This window comes from Streptopelia decaocto (genome assembly GCF_964273445.1).
Source record: "Streptopelia decaocto genome assembly, contig: HAP1_SCAFFOLD_466, whole genome shotgun sequence".
Classification (NCBI taxonomy): Eukaryota; Metazoa; Chordata; class Aves; order Columbiformes; family Columbidae; genus Streptopelia; species Streptopelia decaocto.
The window spans coordinates 26791-43774 of NW_028115359.1; the positions used below are offsets into that span (position 1 = coordinate 26791).

Consider the following 16984-nt stretch of genomic DNA (forward strand, 5'->3'; position numbering starts at 1 on the left):
GAGACGATGTCGAGTAGGAGGGGCCGAGCGCGGCTTGCGTCACTTCCGGGAGCTTTGTTGCCGTGGCAACGGGATGGCGGCGGAGGAGAGGTGGGGGGGGGGGGCGGGTTTTTTGAGGGGGTTTCGGGGTTTTGGGGGTTCCCGAACTCCTGGGTCCCTCCCGAACTCCTGGGTCCCTCCCGCAGCGCTTCGCTCTGGTTGGAAGCTCATGATGATCCCCTGGCCGGGCTGCGCTGCTTCCCGGCCGGAATGGGTGAGCCCGGACGCCTGGGTCCCCCCCGAACTCCTGGGTCCCCTCCCGAACTCCTGGGTCCCTTCCCGAACTCCTGGGTCCCTCCCGAACTCCTGGGTCCCTCCCGAACTCCTGGGTCCCTCCCGAACTCCTGGGTCCCTCCCGAACTCCTGGGTCCCTTCCCGAACTCCTGGGTCCCTCCCGAACTCCTGGGTCCCTCCCGCACTCCTGGGTCCCTTCCCGGACTCCTGGGTCCCTCCCGGACTCCTGGGTCCCTTCCCGGACTCCTGGGTCCCTTGGGGCACTCCTGGGTCCCCCCCGCACTCCTGGGTCCCCCCGCACTCCTGGGTCCCTTCCCGAACTCCTGGGTCCCCCCCGCACTCCTGGGTCCCTTCCCGAACTCCTGGGTCCCTTCCCGAACTCCTGGGTCCCTCCCGAACTCCTGGGTCCCTCCCGCACTCCTGGGTCCCTTCCCGCACTCCTGGGTCCCCCCCGCACTCCTGGGTCCCTTCCCGAACTCCTGGGTCCCCCCCGCACTCCTGGGTCCCTTCCCGAACTCCCTGGGTCCCTTCCCGAACTCCTGGGTCCCTTCCCGAACTCCTGGGTCCCTCCCGCACTCCTGGGTCCCCCCTGACCTCCCTCCCCTCCCCCCCAGCGCTGGTTGATCTGCACGGGGACGGGGACCATAAGGTGAGTGGGGGCACCCATGGGTGCTATAGGGGGCACCCATGGGTGCTGAGGGGTCTGTGGGTTCTATAGGGGGCACCCATGGGTGCTGGGGGGGTCTGGGGGTCCTATAAGGAGCACCCATGGGTGCTGGGTGCTATAGAGTGTCCCTGAGTGCTATGGGGGGCACCCATGGGTGCTGGGGAGTCCGTGAGTCCTATAGGGGACACCCATGGGTGCTGGGGGTCTGGGGGTCCTATAGGGGCACCCATGGGTGCTGGGTGCTATAGAGTGTCCCTGGGTGCTATGGGGGGCACCCAAAGATGCTGGGGGTCTGGGTGCTATAGGGAGCACCCATGGGTGCTGGGGGGTCGGGGAGTCCTATAGGGGCACCCATGGGTGCTGGGGGGTCTGGGGGTCCTATAGGGAGCACCCATGGGTGCTATAGAGGGTCCCTGGGTGCTATGGGGGCACCCATAGGTGCTGGGGGCTGGGTGCTATAGGGAGCACCCATGGGTGCTGGGGGGTCTGGGGGTCCTATAGGGAGCACCCATGGGTGCTATAGAGGGTCCCTGGGTGCTATGGGGGCACCCATAGGTGCTGGGGGGCTGGTGCTATAGGGAGCACCCATGGGTGCTGGGGGGGTCTGGGGGTCCTATAGGGGCACCCATGGGTGCTGGGGGGTCTGGGGGTCCTATAGGGAGCACCCATGGGTGCTATAGAGGGTCCCTGGGTGCTATGGGGGCACCCATAGGTGCTGGGGGGCTGGGTGCTATAGGGAGCACCCATGGGTGCTGGGGGGTCTGGGGGTCCTATAGGGGCACCCATGGGTGCTATGGGTGCCATGTCCCCCCCCAGTTGGTCGCCGGGCTCCCCCGCGCTGGGGGCGGGGCCGGGGCCGCCCCTCCCCCCCCCGTCCTGGCCGTGGTTCGAGGAGCCGGAACCATCACAACCTTGAACTTGAGCGACGCCCCCGTGGGGGTGGGGGCGTTCGGGGGGGGGTCCCCCCAAAGTGGGGGGGGCCCCGTTTTGGTGGTGGCCGCCGGCCCCGCCCTTTACGTCTATAGGAACCTCCGGCCCTTCTATAAGTTCACGTTGCCCCCCGGCCCCCCGACCCACTTGAACTTGACCTTTGGCTTCAAGCCGAGCAGGTAAAAGGGGGGGAAATGGGGTCCCCCCCACCCATGGGTGCTGTGTGTGTGTCCCCCCCCCATTTAATGGGGTGTTTTTTGGGGGGTTTAGGAGCAGATGGACCCGGCGACGCTGAGGGAGATGCTGGAGGATTTGAGGTGGGGGCACCCGGACGCCTGGGTCCATGGGTGGGGGGTCACCCGGACGCCTGGGTCCATGGGTGGGGGGGTCACCCGGACGCCTGGGTCCCTTTTTGGGTTCAGCCAGACACCTGGGTCCATGGGTGGGGGTGTCACCCGGACGCCTGGGTCCCTTTGTGGGGGGGGTTACCCAGATGCCTGGGTCCATGGGTGGGGGGGTTCACCCGGACGCCTGGGTCCCTTTGTTGGGGGGGTCACCTGGACGCCTGGGTCCATGGGTGGGTGGGTGGGGGGGGGGGGTCACTCGGACGCCTGGGTCCTTTGTGGGGGAGGGGGGTGACCCAGATGCCTGGGTCCATGGGTGGGGGGGGGGTTCACCCGGACGCCTGGGTCCCTTTGTTGGGGGGTGACCCGGACGCCTGGGTCCATGGGTGGGGGGGGGGGGGGTGGGGGGCGGTTCACCCAGACACCTGGGTCCATGGGTGGGGGGGGGTGACCCGGACGCCTGGGTCCTTTTGGGGGTTCACCCAGACATCTGAATCCATGGGTGGGGGGGTGACCGGACGCCTGGGTCCATGGGTGGGGGGGTCACCCGGACGCCTGGGTCCCTTTGGGGGTTCACCCGGACGCCTGGGTCCCTTTGTTGGGGGGTGACCCGGACGCCTGGGTCCATGGGTGGGGGGGTTCACCCGGACGCCTGGGTCCCTGATGGATTTTTTGGGGGTGCAGGGACAAGGCTGAAGTGTCGCTGACGTCACGGTCACTGCGGTGAGTGGGGGGGGCTGGGGGCACCCATGGGTGCTGGGGGGTGGGGGGTATTGGGGGCACCTATGGGTGCTGGGGGACTGTGGGTGCTGGGGGGAGATGGGGGTTTTAGGGGTTCCATGGGTGCTGGGGGGGGGGGTCTGTGGGTGCTGTGACACCCATGGGTGCTGTAGGTCCCAGTGACACCCATGGGTGCTGTGGGTCCCTATGACACCCATGGGTGCTCGGTGACACCCATGGGTGCTGTGGGTCCCTATGACACCCATGGGTCCCTATGTCACCCATGGGTGCTCGGTGGCACCCATGGGTGCTGTGGGTCCCTATGTCACTCATGGGTGCTCGGTGACACCCATGGGAGCTGTGGGTCCCTGTGTCACCCATGGGTGCTCGGTGACACCCATGGGTGCTGTGGGTCCCTGTGTCACCCGTGGGTCCCTGTGTCACCCGTGGGTGCTCGGTGACACCCATGGGTGCTGTGGGTCCCTGTGTCACCCGTGGGTGCTCGGTGACACCCATGGGTGCTGTGGGTCCCTATGACACCCATGGGTCCCTGTGTCACCCATGGGAGCTGTGGGTCCCTGTGTCACCCGTGGGTGCTTGGTGTCACCCATGGGTGCTGTGGGTCCCTGTGTCACCCATGGGTGCTCGGTGACACCCATGGGTGCTGTGGGTCCCTATGTCACCCATGGGTGCTGTGGGTCCCTATGACACCCATGGGTCCCTGTGTCACCCATGAGTGCTCGGTGACACCCATGGGTGCTGTGGGTCCCTGTGTCACCCGTGGGGCCCTGTGTCACCCGTGGGTGCTCGGTGACACCCATGGGTGCTGTGGGTCCCTATGTCACCCATGGGTGCTCGGTGACACCCGTGGGTGCTGTGGGTCCCTATGACACCCATGGGTCCCTGTGTCACCCGTGGGTGCTCGGTGACACCCATGGGTGCTGTGGGTCCCTATGACACCCATGGGTGCTGTGGGTCCCTATGACACCCATGGGTCCCTGTGTCACCCGTGGGTGCTCGGTGACACCCATGGGTGCTGTGGGTCCCTATGACACCCATGGGTGCTGTGGGTCCCTATGACACCCATGGGTCCCTGTGTCACCCGTGGGTGCTCGGTGACACCCATGGGTGCTGTGGGTCCCTATGACACCCATGGGTGCTGTGGGTCCCTATGACACCCATGGGTCCCTGTGTCACCCGTGGGTGCTCGGTGACACCCATGGGTGCTGTGGGTCCCTATGACACCCATGGGTGCTGTGGGTCCCTATGACACCCATGGGTCCCTGTGTCACCCGTGGGTGCTCGGTGACACCCATGGGTGCTGTGGGTCCCTATGACACCCATGGGTGCTGTGGGTCCCTATGACACCCATGGGTCCCTGTGTCACCCGTGGGTGCTCGGTGACACCCATGGGTGCTGTGGGTCCCTATGACACCCATGGGTGCTGTGGGTCCCTATGACACCCATGGGTCCCTGTGTCACCCGTGGGTGCTCGGTGACACCCATGGGTGCTGTGGGTCCCCAGGCTCCTGGCCCTGCCCCCCACCGCCGTGGGTCCATTCGTGGAGCAGCACAAGGGGCGCCCCCTGCAGCACCAGGTGGGGACACCCCATTGTCCCCCCCATTGTCCCCCCCATTGTCCCCCCCATTGTCCCCCCATTGTCCCCCCCATTGTCCCCCCCCATTGTCCCCCCCATTGTCCCCCCCATTGTCCCCCATCGTCCCCCCCATTGTCCCCCATTGTCCCCATTGTCCCCATTGCCCCCCATTGCCCCCCATTGCCCCCCATCGCCCCCATTGTCCCCATCGCCCCCATTGTCCCCATCGCCCCCATTGTCCCCATTGTCCCCGATGTCCCCAACGTCCCCCATTGCCCCCATTGCCCCCATTGCCCCCAATGTCCCCAATGTCCCCATTGTCCCCGATGTACCCAGGCGCTGGTGACGTGTCTGGGGTCTCTGCCACGGGGGGGCCCCGAGGGGACCCCCGATTGTCCCATCGTGGGCACCGAGGACGGGGACGTGTTGGTGCTGGACCCCGACGCCTTCACCGTGTTGGGAAAGGTGGGGACCCCCCCCCGACACCCCCATGGGACCCCCCGACACCCCAAAACCCAATGGGACCCAATGGGACCCCCAGACACCCCAAAACCCAGTGGGACCCCCCCAACACCCCAAAAACTCCCATGGGACCCAATGGGACACCCTGACTCCCAATGGGACCCCCCAACACCTCAATGGGACCCCCCAACACCCCAAAACCCAATGGGACCCAATGGGACCCCCCCGACACCCCAAAACCCAATACCCAATGGGACCTCCCGATACCCCAAAACCCCCATGGGACCCAATGGGACACCCTGACACCCCAAAACCCAATGGGACCCAATGGGACACCCCGACACCCCAAAACCCAATGGGACACCCTGACACCCCAAAACCCAATGGGACCCAATGGGACACCGTGATTCCCAATGGGACTCAATGGGACCTCCTGACACCCCAAAACTTCCATGGGACCCAATGGGACCCCCCCGACACCCCAAAACCCAGTGGGACCCAATGGGACCCCCCGACACCCCAAAACCCAATGGGACCCAATGGGACCCCCCCGACACCCCAAAACCCCCATGGGACCCAATGGGACCCCCCCGACACCCCAAAACCCAATGGGACCCAATGGGACACCCTGACTCCCAATGGGACCCCCCCGACACCCCAAAACCCAATGGGACCCCCCCGACACCCCAAAACCCAGTGGGACCCAATGGGACACCCTGACTCCCAATGGGACCCCCCCGACACCCCAAAACCCAATGGGACCCAATGGGACCCCCCCGACACCCCAAAACCCAATACCCAATGGGACCCCCCCCGACACCCCCATGGGAACCCCCGACACCCCAAAACCCCCATGGGAACCAATGGGACCCCCCCGACACCCCAAAACCCAATACCCAATGGGACCCCCCCGACACCCCAAAACCCAATGGGACCCCCCGACACCCCAAAACCCAATGGGACCCAATGGGACACTGTGATTCCCAATGGGACTCAATGGGACCTCCTGACACCCCAAAACTTCCATGGGACCCAATGGGACCCCCCGACACCCCAAAACCCCCATGGGACCTAATGGGACCCCCTGACCCCCAATGGGACGCCCCAACACCCCAAAACCCAATGGGACCCAATGGGACCTCCCGACACCCCAAAACCCAATGGGACTCCCTGACCCCCCTGAGTCCCAGTGGGACCCCCTGGGACCCCCTGACCCCCAATGGGACCAAATGGGACCCCCAAACCCCCCTGACCCCCAATGGGACCCAATGGGACCCCCAAACCCCCCTGACCCCACAATGGGACCCAATGGGACCCCCAAACCCCCCTGAGCCCCCAATGGGACCGCTGGGACCCCTGACCCCCAATGGGACCCAATGGGAGCCCCCAAACCCCTCTGACCCCTAATGGAACCCAATGGGACCCCCAAACCCCCCTGACCCCCCAATGGGACCTTCGGGACCCCTGACCCCACAATGGGACCCAATGGGACCCCCTGACGTTCCCAAACCCCCCTGAGCCCCAATGGGACCCAATGGGGCCCTGGGACCCCCTGACCCCCAATGGGACCCAATGGGACCCCCAAACCCTCCTGAGCCCCAGTGGGACCCCCTGGGACCCCCTGACCCCTAATGGGACCCAATGGGACCCCCAAACCCCCTTGACCCCCAATGGGACCCAATGGGACCCAATGGGGCCATGGGACCCCCTGACCCCTAATGGGACCCCCAAACCTCCTTGACCCCCAGTGGGACCCCCTGACCCCCAATGGGACCCAATGGGAGCCCCCAAACCCCCCCCCTGACCCCCAATGGGACCCAATGGGACCCCCAAAACCCCCTGACCCCCCCTTGACCCCCAATGGGACCCCCAAACCCCCCTGACCCCTAATGGGACCCAATGGGACCCCATGACACGCCCAAACCCCCCTGAGCCCACATGGGACCCCCTGACGCCCCCAAACCCCCCTGACCCCTCAATGGGACCCTCGGGACCCCTGACCCCACAATGGGACCCAATGGGACCCCCTGATGCTCCCAAACCTCCCTGAGCCCCAATGGGACCCAATGGGGCCCTGGGACCCCCTGACCCCTAATGGGACCCAGTGGGACCCCCTGATGCTCCCAAACCTCCCTGAGCCCCAATGGGACCCCCAATGGGACCCCCAAACCCCCCTGACCCCCAATGGGACCCCCAAAGCCCCTGAGCCCAATGGGACCCAATGGGACCCCCTGACCCCGCTGACCCCTGTGCCCCCCCACCCATGGGTGCCCCCGTGACCCCTGTGACCCCAGAGCTGGGTGCCGTCCCCCCCCGCGTTCGTGGCGCCGCGCGGAGCCGCCGGGGGGCGCTGGAGAGCGGCCGTGGCCACCAGGGACGGGACCCTCTACGGGGTCAGCAGGTCAGGGGTCACACGGGGACACGGGGACGTGGGGGACAATGGGGACAATGGGGGGATATGGGGACATGGGGACAATGGGGGGATATGGGGACATTGGGGATATGGGGACAATGGGGACATTGGGGACAATGGGGACATTGGGGGACATGGAGGGATATGGGGACAATGGGGGACATTGGGGGATATGGGGACAATGGGGGACATGGAGGGACATGGAGGGATATGGGGACAATGGGGGACATGGAGGGATATGGGGACAATGGGGGACATGGAGGGATATGGGGACAATGGGGGGATATGGGGGACAATGGGGGGATGTGGGGACATTGGGGACAATGGGGACATTGGGGACAATGGGGACATTGGGGGATATGGGGACATGGGGACCCTGTATGGGGTCAGCAGGTCAGGGGTCAGCCGGGGTCACAGGGACATTAGAGGACATGGAGGGATATGGGGACAATGGGGACATTGGGGATATGGGGACAATGGGGGACATGGAGGGATATGGGGACATTGGGGGATATGGGGACATTGGGGGATATGGGGACATGGGGACACTGGGGGACATGGAGGGATACGGGGACAATGGGGGATATGGGGGACAATGGGGGGATATGGGGACATTGGGGACAATGGGGACATGGAGGGATATGGGGACATGGGGACCTTGTATGGGGTCAGCAGGTCAGGGGTCAGCCGGGGTCACGGGGACATTGGAGGACATGGAGGGATATGGGGACAATGGGGACAATGGGGACAATGGGGGGATATGGGGACAATGGGGACATTGGGGGACATGGAGGGATATGGGGACATTGGGGGATATGGGGACAATGGGGACACTGGGGGACATGGAGGGATATGGGGACAATGGGGGACATTGGGGGATATGGGGACAATGGGGGACATGGAGGGATATGGGGACAATGGGGGACATGGAGGGATATGGGGGACAATGGGGGGATATGGGGGACAATGGGGGGATATGGGGACATTGGGGACAATGGGGACATTGGGGACAATGGGGACATTGGGGGATATGGGGACATGGGGACCCTGTATGGGGTCAGCAGGTCAGGGGTCAGCCGGGGTCACAGGGACGTTGGAGGACATGGAGGGATATGGGGACATTGGGGACATTGGGGATATGGGGACAATGGGGACATTGGGGGACATGGAGGGATATGGGGACATTGGGGCATATGGGGACAATGGGGACACTGGGGGACATGGAGGGATATGGGGACATTGGGGGATATGGGGACAATGGGGACACTGGGGGACATGGAGGGATATGGGGGACAATGGGGATATGGGGGACAATGGGGGGATATGGGGACATTGGGGACAATGGGGACATTGGGGGATATGGGGACAATGGGGACACTGGGGGACATGGAGGGATATGGGGACATGGGGGGATATGGGGACATGGGGACCCTGTATGGGGTCAGCAGGTCAGGGGTCAGCCGGGGTCACGGGGACATTGGAGGACATGGAGGGATATGGGGACAATGGGGACATTGGGGATATGGGGACAATGGGGACATTGGGGGACATGGAGGGATATGGGGACATTGGGGGATATGGGGACATGGGGACACTGGGGGACATGGAGGGATATGGGGGACAATGGGGGATATGGGGGACAATGGGGGGATATGGGGACATTGGGGGATATGGGGACATGGGGACCCTCTATGGGGTCAGCAGGTCAGGGGTCAGCTGGGGTCACGGGGACGTTGGAGGACATGGAGGGATATGGGGACAATGGGGACATTGGGGGACATGGAGGGATATGGGGACAACGGGGACATTGGGGACATTGGGGGACATGGAGGGATATGGGGACATTGGGGACATTGGGGATATGGGGACAATGGGGGATATGGGGGACAATGGGGGGATATGGGGACATTGGGGACAATGGGGACATTGGGGGATATGGGGACATGGGGACCCTGTATGGGGTCAGCAGGTCAGGGGTCAACCGGGGACATGGGGGACAATGGGGACAATGGGGGACATGGGGGGATATGGGGGACAATGGGGGACAGGGGGGACAATGGGGGGGTTGTGGGGGGACATTGGGGATATGGGGATGGGGGGTTAATAGGGACACTGGGGACATTGGGGTCTGTGTGTTGTGTCCCCCAATGTCCCATATCCCCCCTGTCCCCATTGTCCCCATATCCCCCCTATTGTCCCCATGTCCCCCAATGTCCCCATGTCCCCCCATATCCCCATGTCCCCCAATGTCCCCATGTCCCTCCCGGCCCTATTGTCCCCATGTCCCCCCTATTGTCCCCATATCCCCCCTGTCCCCATTGTCCCCATATCCCTCCTATTGTCCCCATGTCCCCCCATGTCCCCATGTCCCTTCTGTCCCTATTGTCCCCATATCCCCCCTATTGTCCCCATGTCCCCCCATGTCCCTCCCGTCCCTATTGTCCCCATGTCCCCCCTATTGTCCCCATGTCCCCTCTGTCCCCAATGTCCCCATATCCCTCCTATTGTCCCCATGTCCCTCCCGTCCCTATTGTCCCCATATCCCCCCTATTGTCCCCATATCCCCCCTATTGTCCCCATGTCCCCCAATGTCCCCATGTCCCTATTGTCCCCATGTCCCCCAATGTCCCCATGTCCTTCCTGTCCCTATTGACCCATGTCCCCCCTATTGTCCCCATGTCCCCCAATGTCCCCATGTCCCTCCCCTCCCTATTGTCCCCATATCCCCTCCATGTCCCCATGTCCCTCCATGTCCCCATGTCCCCCCATGTCCCCATGTCCCCCCTATTGTCCCCATGTCCCCCCATTGTCCCCCCAGGTCCCATTCCCGGGGGCGCCCGCTGCTGGTTTTGGGGTCCCCCCCCGCGGGGCTGCTGGCGCAGGGGGGGGCGCTGCTGGCGGCCACCGCGAAGGGGACAATGACGGCCATCGGGGCGCAGGTGACACCCCCAACCCCCACACACCCCCCCCTCCATGGGACCCTCTGGGACCCCCCCAAAATATGGGGAACCCCATCTCCCATGTCCCCCCACGTACCCCCTATCTCCCCATTGTCCCCAATGTCCCCATTTCCCCCATAGCACCCATTGTCCCCAGGTCCCCCCATGTCCCCCATATCCCCCAATGTCCCCATGTCCCCCAATGTCCCCTATATCCCCATATCCCCCCATGTCCCCTAATGTCCCCATGTCCCCATATCCCCCCAATCACACCCCCATGTCCCATATCCCCCCATGTACCCCATTGTCCCTAATGTCCCCATGTCCCCCCATGTCCCCCCATTGTCCCTAATGTCCCCATGTCCCCCCATTCTCCCCATATCCCCATTGTCCCCCATTGTTCCCAATGTCCCCATTGTCCCCATGTCCCCCAATGTCCCCATATCACCCAATGTCCCCATGTTCCCCATATCCCCCATTGTCCCCATATCCCTCTATTGTCCCAATGTCCCTCCATGTCCCTCCATGTCCCCCCATTCTCCCCATATCCCCATTGTCCCCCATTGTTCCCATTGTCCCCATGTCCCCCCAATGTCCCCATGTCCCCCCATTGTCCCCAATGTCCCCATATCCCCCATTGTCCCCATATTCCCCCCATGTCCCCATAACCCCAATGTCCCCCCATGTCCCCATGTCCCTCCATATCCCCCCATTGTCCCCAATGTCCCCATATCCCATGTCCCCCCATATCCCCACATTGTCCCTAATGTCCCCATGTCCCCCATTGTCCCTAATGTCCCCATGTCCCCCCATTCTCCCCATATCCCCGTTGTCCCCCATTCTTCCCATTGTCCCCATTGTCCCCATATCTCCCCATTGTCCCCAATGTCCCCATATCCCCCATGTCCCCATAACCCCAGTGTCCCCCCATTGTCCCCATTGTCCCCAATGTCTCCATGTCCCCCAATGTCCCATTGTCCCCACATCCCCCCATGTCCCCCCATTCTCCCCATATGCCCATTGTCCCCCATTGTCCCCATTGTCCTCAATGTCCCATATCCCCCAATGTCCCCATATCCCCCAATGTCCCCATATCCTCATGTCCCCCCATGTGCCCCAATGTCCCCATATCACCCAATGTCCCCATATCCCCCATATCCCCCATCGTCCCCATATCCCCCCATTGTCCCCCCCATTGTCCCCCCCATTGTCCCCCCCATTGTCCCCCCATTGTCCCCCCATGTCCCCATATCCCCCATATCCCCCCATGTCCCCCAATGTCCCCATATCCCTCTATTGTCCCCATGTCCCCCTATGTCCCCCCATTGTCCCCATTGCCCCCATTGTCCCCACTGTCCCCATATCCCCCACTGTCCCCATTGTCCCCAGGGCCGCCCGCTGTGGTCGCTGCAGCTGCCGGGGGGGGTGGCGGCGCTGGCCGGGGGTCCCTGCCCGGGGGGTGACGGTGACACTGGTGGCCCTGGACGCCCCCCGGGAACTGCGGCTCTACCGGGGCCGGAGCCTCCTCTGCACCCTCCAGACACAGGTGGGACCCCAACACCGCCCCGGACGCCTGGGTCCCCTCCCGGACGCCTGGGTCCCTCCCGAACGCCTGGGTCCCCTCCCGAACGCCTGGGTCCCTCCCGGACACCTGGGTCCCTCCCGAACTCCTGGGTCCCCTCCCGAACTCCTGGGTCCCCTCCCGGATGCCTGGGTCCCCTCCTGAACTCCTGGGTCCCCTCCCGGATGCCTGGGTCCCCTCCCGGATGCCTGGGTCCCTCCCGAACTCCTGGGTCCCCTCCCGAACTCCTGGGTCCCCTCCCGAACTCCTGGGTCCCTCCCGAACTCCTGGGTCCCCTCCCAGATACCTGGGTCCCCTCCCGGACGCCTGGGTCCCTCCCGAACTCCTGGGTCCCCTCCCGAACTCCTGGGTCCCTCCTGAACTCCTGGGTCCCCTCCCGGATGCCTGGGTCCCTCCCGAACTCCTGGGTCCCTCCCGAACTCCTGGGTCCCCTCCCGGACGCCTGGGTCCCTCCCGAACTCCTGGGTCCCCTCCCGGACGCCTGGGTCCCTCCCGAACTCCTGGGTCCCCTCCCAAACCCCTGGGTCCCCTCCCAGACACCTGCATCCCCTCTTGAACTCCTGGGTCCCTCCCGAACTCCTGGGTCCCTCCCGAACTCCTGGGTCCCTCCCGAACTCCTGGGTCTCTCCTGAACTCCTGGGTCTCTCCTGAACTCCTGGGTCCCTCCCGGACGCCTGGGTCCCTCCCGGACGCCTGGGTCCCCAGGACGTGGTCACCGGTCTCTGCTTCGGGCGCTACGGGCGGGAGGACAACACCCTGATCATGACCACACGGGGTGGGTGCTGGGGGCACCCATGGGTGCTGGGGGGGGTGGGGGTGTCCTATGGGTGCTGGGGGGGTGGGAGCACGCACGGGTGCTGTGGGTGCTCTATGGGTGCTGTTGGTCCCATGGGTGCTGTGGGTGTTCTATGGGTGCTATGGGTCCTATGGGGAGCACCCATGGGTCCCATGGGTGCTGTTGGTCCCATGGGTGCTGGAGGCTTTTGGGGGTGTCCTATGGGTGCTGGGGTGTCTTGGGAGAATCCATGGGTGCTGTGGGGTGTATGGAAAGCACCCATGGGTGCTCTATGGGTGCTGTGGGTCCCATGGGTGCCATGGGGAGTATGGGGAGCACCCATGGGTGCTGTGGGTGCTCTATGGGTTCTATTGGTTCTCTATGGGTGCTGTGGGTCCCATGGGTGCTATGGGTTGTATGGGGAGCACCCATGGTGCTGTGGTGCTCTATGGGTTCTATTGGTTCTCTATGGGTGCCGTGGGTCCCATGGGTGCTATGGGGTGCATGGGGAGCACCCATGGGTGCTGTGGGTGCTCTATGGGTTTTATTGGTTCTCTATGGGTGCCGTGGGTCCCATGGGTGCTCTGGGGAGTATGGGGAGCACCCATGGGTGCTGTGGGTGCTCTATGGGTTCTATTGGTTCTCTATGGGTCCCATGGGTGCCATGGGGAGCACCCATGGGCGCTGACTCCCCCTCCGTGCCCGCAGGGGGCGCGCTGTCGATCCGGATGCTGCGCCGGCGGGCGGGGCTGGGTGGGGGCACCCATGGGTGCAGCCCCTCCCCCACCCCCGGCCCCACCCCCCGCCTGCCCCTCCCCCCACGCAGCCGCCTCTTCGTGGAGCGGGGGAGCGGGAACGGGACGGGGCCTCCGGTGAGCGGGGGAGGGGCACCCATGGTGGGGGAGGGGCACCCATGGGTGCTGGGGGTTCTATGGGGGAGGGACACCAATGGGTGGGGGTCCAATGGGGGGGGTGGGGGTAACACCCGTGGGGGGGAGGGGCACCCATGGGTGCTGGGGTCCTATGGGGGAATGGGGATGACACCCATGGGTGGGGTTGACACCCATGGGTGCCCCAGGGATGGTTCCAGTGGGGGTTGGGGGATCCCATGGGTGTTGGGGTCAGTGACACCCAAGGGTGGGGGAGGGGCACCCATGGGTGGGGGGGTCCTATGGGGGGATGGGGTGACACCCATGGGTGCCCCAGGGATGGGTCTAATGGGGGGTGGAAGATCCCGTGGGTGCTGTGGGTCCCAATGACACCCATGGGTGCTCTGGGTCCCATTGACACCCATGGGTGCTGTGGGTCCCATTGACACCCATGGGTGCTCTGGGTCCCAATGACACCCATGGGTGCTGGGGCCCATTGACACCCATGGGGCCCATGGACACCTATGGGTGCTGAGGTCCCAATGACACCCATGGGTGCTGTGGGTCCCAATGACACCCATGGGTGCTGAGGTCCCAATGACACCCATGGGTGCTGAGGTCCCAATGACACCCATGGGTGCTGGGGCCCATTGACACCCATGGGGCCCATGGACACCCATGGGTCCCAATGACACCCATGGGTTCTGTGAGTCCCAATGACACCCATGGGTGCTGAGGTCCCAATGACACCCATGGGTGCTCTGGGTCCCATTGACACCCTTGGGTGCTGTGGGTCCCAATGACACCCATGGGTGCTGGGGCCCATTGACACCCATGGGGCCCATTGACACCTATGGGTGCTGAGGTCCCAATGACACCCATGGGTGCTGTGGGTCCCAATGGCACCCATGGGTGCCCCAGGGATGGGTCTAATGGGGGTGGAAGATCCCATGGGTGCTGAGGTCCCAATGACACCCATGGGACCCATTGACACCCATGGGTGCTGTGGGTCCCATTGACACCCATGGGTGCTGAGGTCCCATTGACACCCATGGGTGCTGTGGGTCCCATTGACACCCATGGGTGCCCCAGGTCTCCTGGGCGGGTTCCAGGCCGGTTTGATCCGGTTCCGCTTGGCGGCCGCGCGGGGGCTGCTGGGGGCGCTGGGGGGAGGGGCAGCACCCGACGCCCCTCCCCCCATCACCATGACGGCCACGGTGAGTGGGGGGGGGGCACCCATGGGTGGGGGGCACCCAAAACTGGGGGGTGGGGAGGGAGGGCACCCGGACGCCTGGGTCCCTTTGTGAATTCACCCGGACGCCTGGGTCCCTTTTGGGGGGGGGGGGTCACCCGGACGCCTGGGTCCCTTTTGGGGTGGGGAGTCACCCGGACACCTGGGTCCCTTTTTGGGGGGGGGTCACCCAGACGCCTGGGTCCCTTTTTGGGGGGGGGGGGTCACCTGGATGCCTGGGTCCCTTTTTGAGGGGGGGGTCACCCAGACGCCTGGGTCCCTTTTGGGGGGGGGGGGTCACCTGGATGCCTGGGTCCCTTTTGGGGGGGTCACCCGGACACCTGGGTCCTTTATTTGGAGGTGGGGTTCACCCGGACGCCTGGGTCCCTTTTTGCGGGGGGGGGGGTTCACCCGGACGCCTGGGTCCCTTTTGGGGTGGTTCACCCGGATGCCTGGGTCCCTTTTTGCGGGGGGGGGGGGGTGTTCACCGGACGCCTGGGTCCCTCTGGGTGTTACACCCGGACGCCTGGGTCCCTTTGTCCCCGCCCCCCCCCCCCCCACCAGGTGCAGGGATTGGGCCCCCGGCTGCGCGTGACCCTGCGGCTGCTGCTGCCCGGGGGGGGCCCCGCCCCTCCCCCCCAGCCCCTCCCCCACCTGCTGCTGCTGCTGCGCTGCCGCCCCTCCCCCCACCGCCTGCACCCCCCCTGCCTCAAGGTAACCGCGGCCCCTCCCCAATTCGCCCCCTCCCCGCCCCCCCATTTTTGGCCCCTCCCCCACTCGGGCCCCGCCCCCATTTTTGACCCCACCCCTCTATTCGGCCCCTCCCCTACTCGGGCCCCACCACCAATTTTGGCCCCGCCCCCACTCGGGCCCCTCCCCCATTCAGCCCCTCCTCCACTCGGGCCCCACCTCCACTTTGGCCCCGCCCCCATTTTTGGCCCCTCCCCCATTCAGCCCCTCCCCCACTCGGGCCCCACCTCCTACTCGGGCCCCGCCCCCATTTTTGGCCCCACCCCTCCATTCGGCCCCTCCCCATTCGGGCCCCGCCCCCATTTTGGCCCCACCCCTCCCCACTCGGGCCCCGCCCCCATTTTTGACCCCACCCCTCTATTCGGCCCCTCCCCTACTCGGGCCCCGCCCACATTTTTGACGCCACCCCCCCATTCGGCCCCTCCCCCACTCGGCCCCGCCCCCATTTGGCCCCTCCCACAATTCTGTCCCCGCCCCCACTCGGGCCCCTCCCCCACTTCCGGCCCCGCCCCCACTTCCGGCCCCTCCCCCCAGGTCCCACGCCTGTTTCCGGGTCTCAGTTTCTCGGTCAGTTCGTGGCTGGAGCCGGGGGGGGGAGGGGCCCCCCCGGGCCACCTGGAGGTGACGTCACCAAGGGGGGAGGGGCTTATGAATGGGGGAGGGGCCTATGGGGGGAGGGGCCTATGGGGGGAGGGGCCTATGGGGGGAGGGGCCTGGGGGGGGAGGGGCCCAAATAGGGAGTGGGCAGAAGTGGGGGAGGGGCCCTATGGGGGGGGAGGGTCCAAAGTGGGGGAGGGGCTAAAAATGGGGGAGGAGCCAAAAAAGGGGGTGGGGGCAAAGTAGGGGAGGGGCAAAGGTGGGGCAGGAGGCAAAGTGGGGGAGAGGCCAAAGGGGGGAGGGGCCTATGGGGGGAGGGGCCTGTGGGGGAGGAGCCAAAATGGGGAGGAGCTTGTGGGAGGGGGGTGGGGTCATTGGGGGAGGGGCCAAAATGGGGGAGGGGCCTGTAGGAGGGGGGGAGGGGTCAGTGGGGGAGGGGCCAAAATGGGGGAGAATCGTTTGGAGGAGGGGCCTATGGATGGGGGAGGGGCGGGGGGCGGGTCTGGGGGGGCAGGGGCGACTCCATTGGCTGTTTCTCTGTCCCCTCCCCCAGGTGCTGGTGCTGGGGGGGGGAGGGGCGGAGGCGCCGCTGCTGACGGCCCAGGTGGCCCTGCCCCCCATGTGACCCCTGACCCCACTGTGACCCCTGACCCCGCTGTGACCCCTGGCAGGGGTGTCCCCTCCCCCCATATAATAAAGCTCCTGGATCTGCCCGAACTCCTGGGTCCCTCCCGAACTCCGGGGTCCCTCCCGAACTCCTGGGTCCCTCCCGAACTCCTGGGTCCCTCCCCGAACTCCTGGGTCCCTCCCGAACTCCTGGGTCCCTCCCAGTAA

The 16984-nt window shown here is 65.3% G+C and overlaps 1 protein-coding gene across 1 annotated transcript; it reads left to right on the plus strand.

Annotated features, from left to right (window-relative positions):
• Positions 1–19: 19 nt before the first annotated feature.
• Positions 20–15953, plus strand: LOC309452796 (BBSome complex member BBS1-like; the record flags this gene model as incomplete). Its single annotated transcript, XM_082077470.1, is given in 17 exon segments — positions 20–90; positions 186–253; positions 888–922; positions 1757–2000; positions 2003–2049; positions 2141–2187; positions 2899–2937; positions 4460–4532; positions 4869–4997; positions 7289–7395; positions 10226–10346; positions 11736–11892; positions 12634–12703; positions 13412–13575; positions 14665–14789; positions 15368–15517; positions 15690–15953. Coding segments are annotated over 17 exon segments (1857 nt in total). The 5' UTR covers positions 20–73.
• Between the last annotated feature and the right edge of the window lie 1031 nt (positions 15954–16984).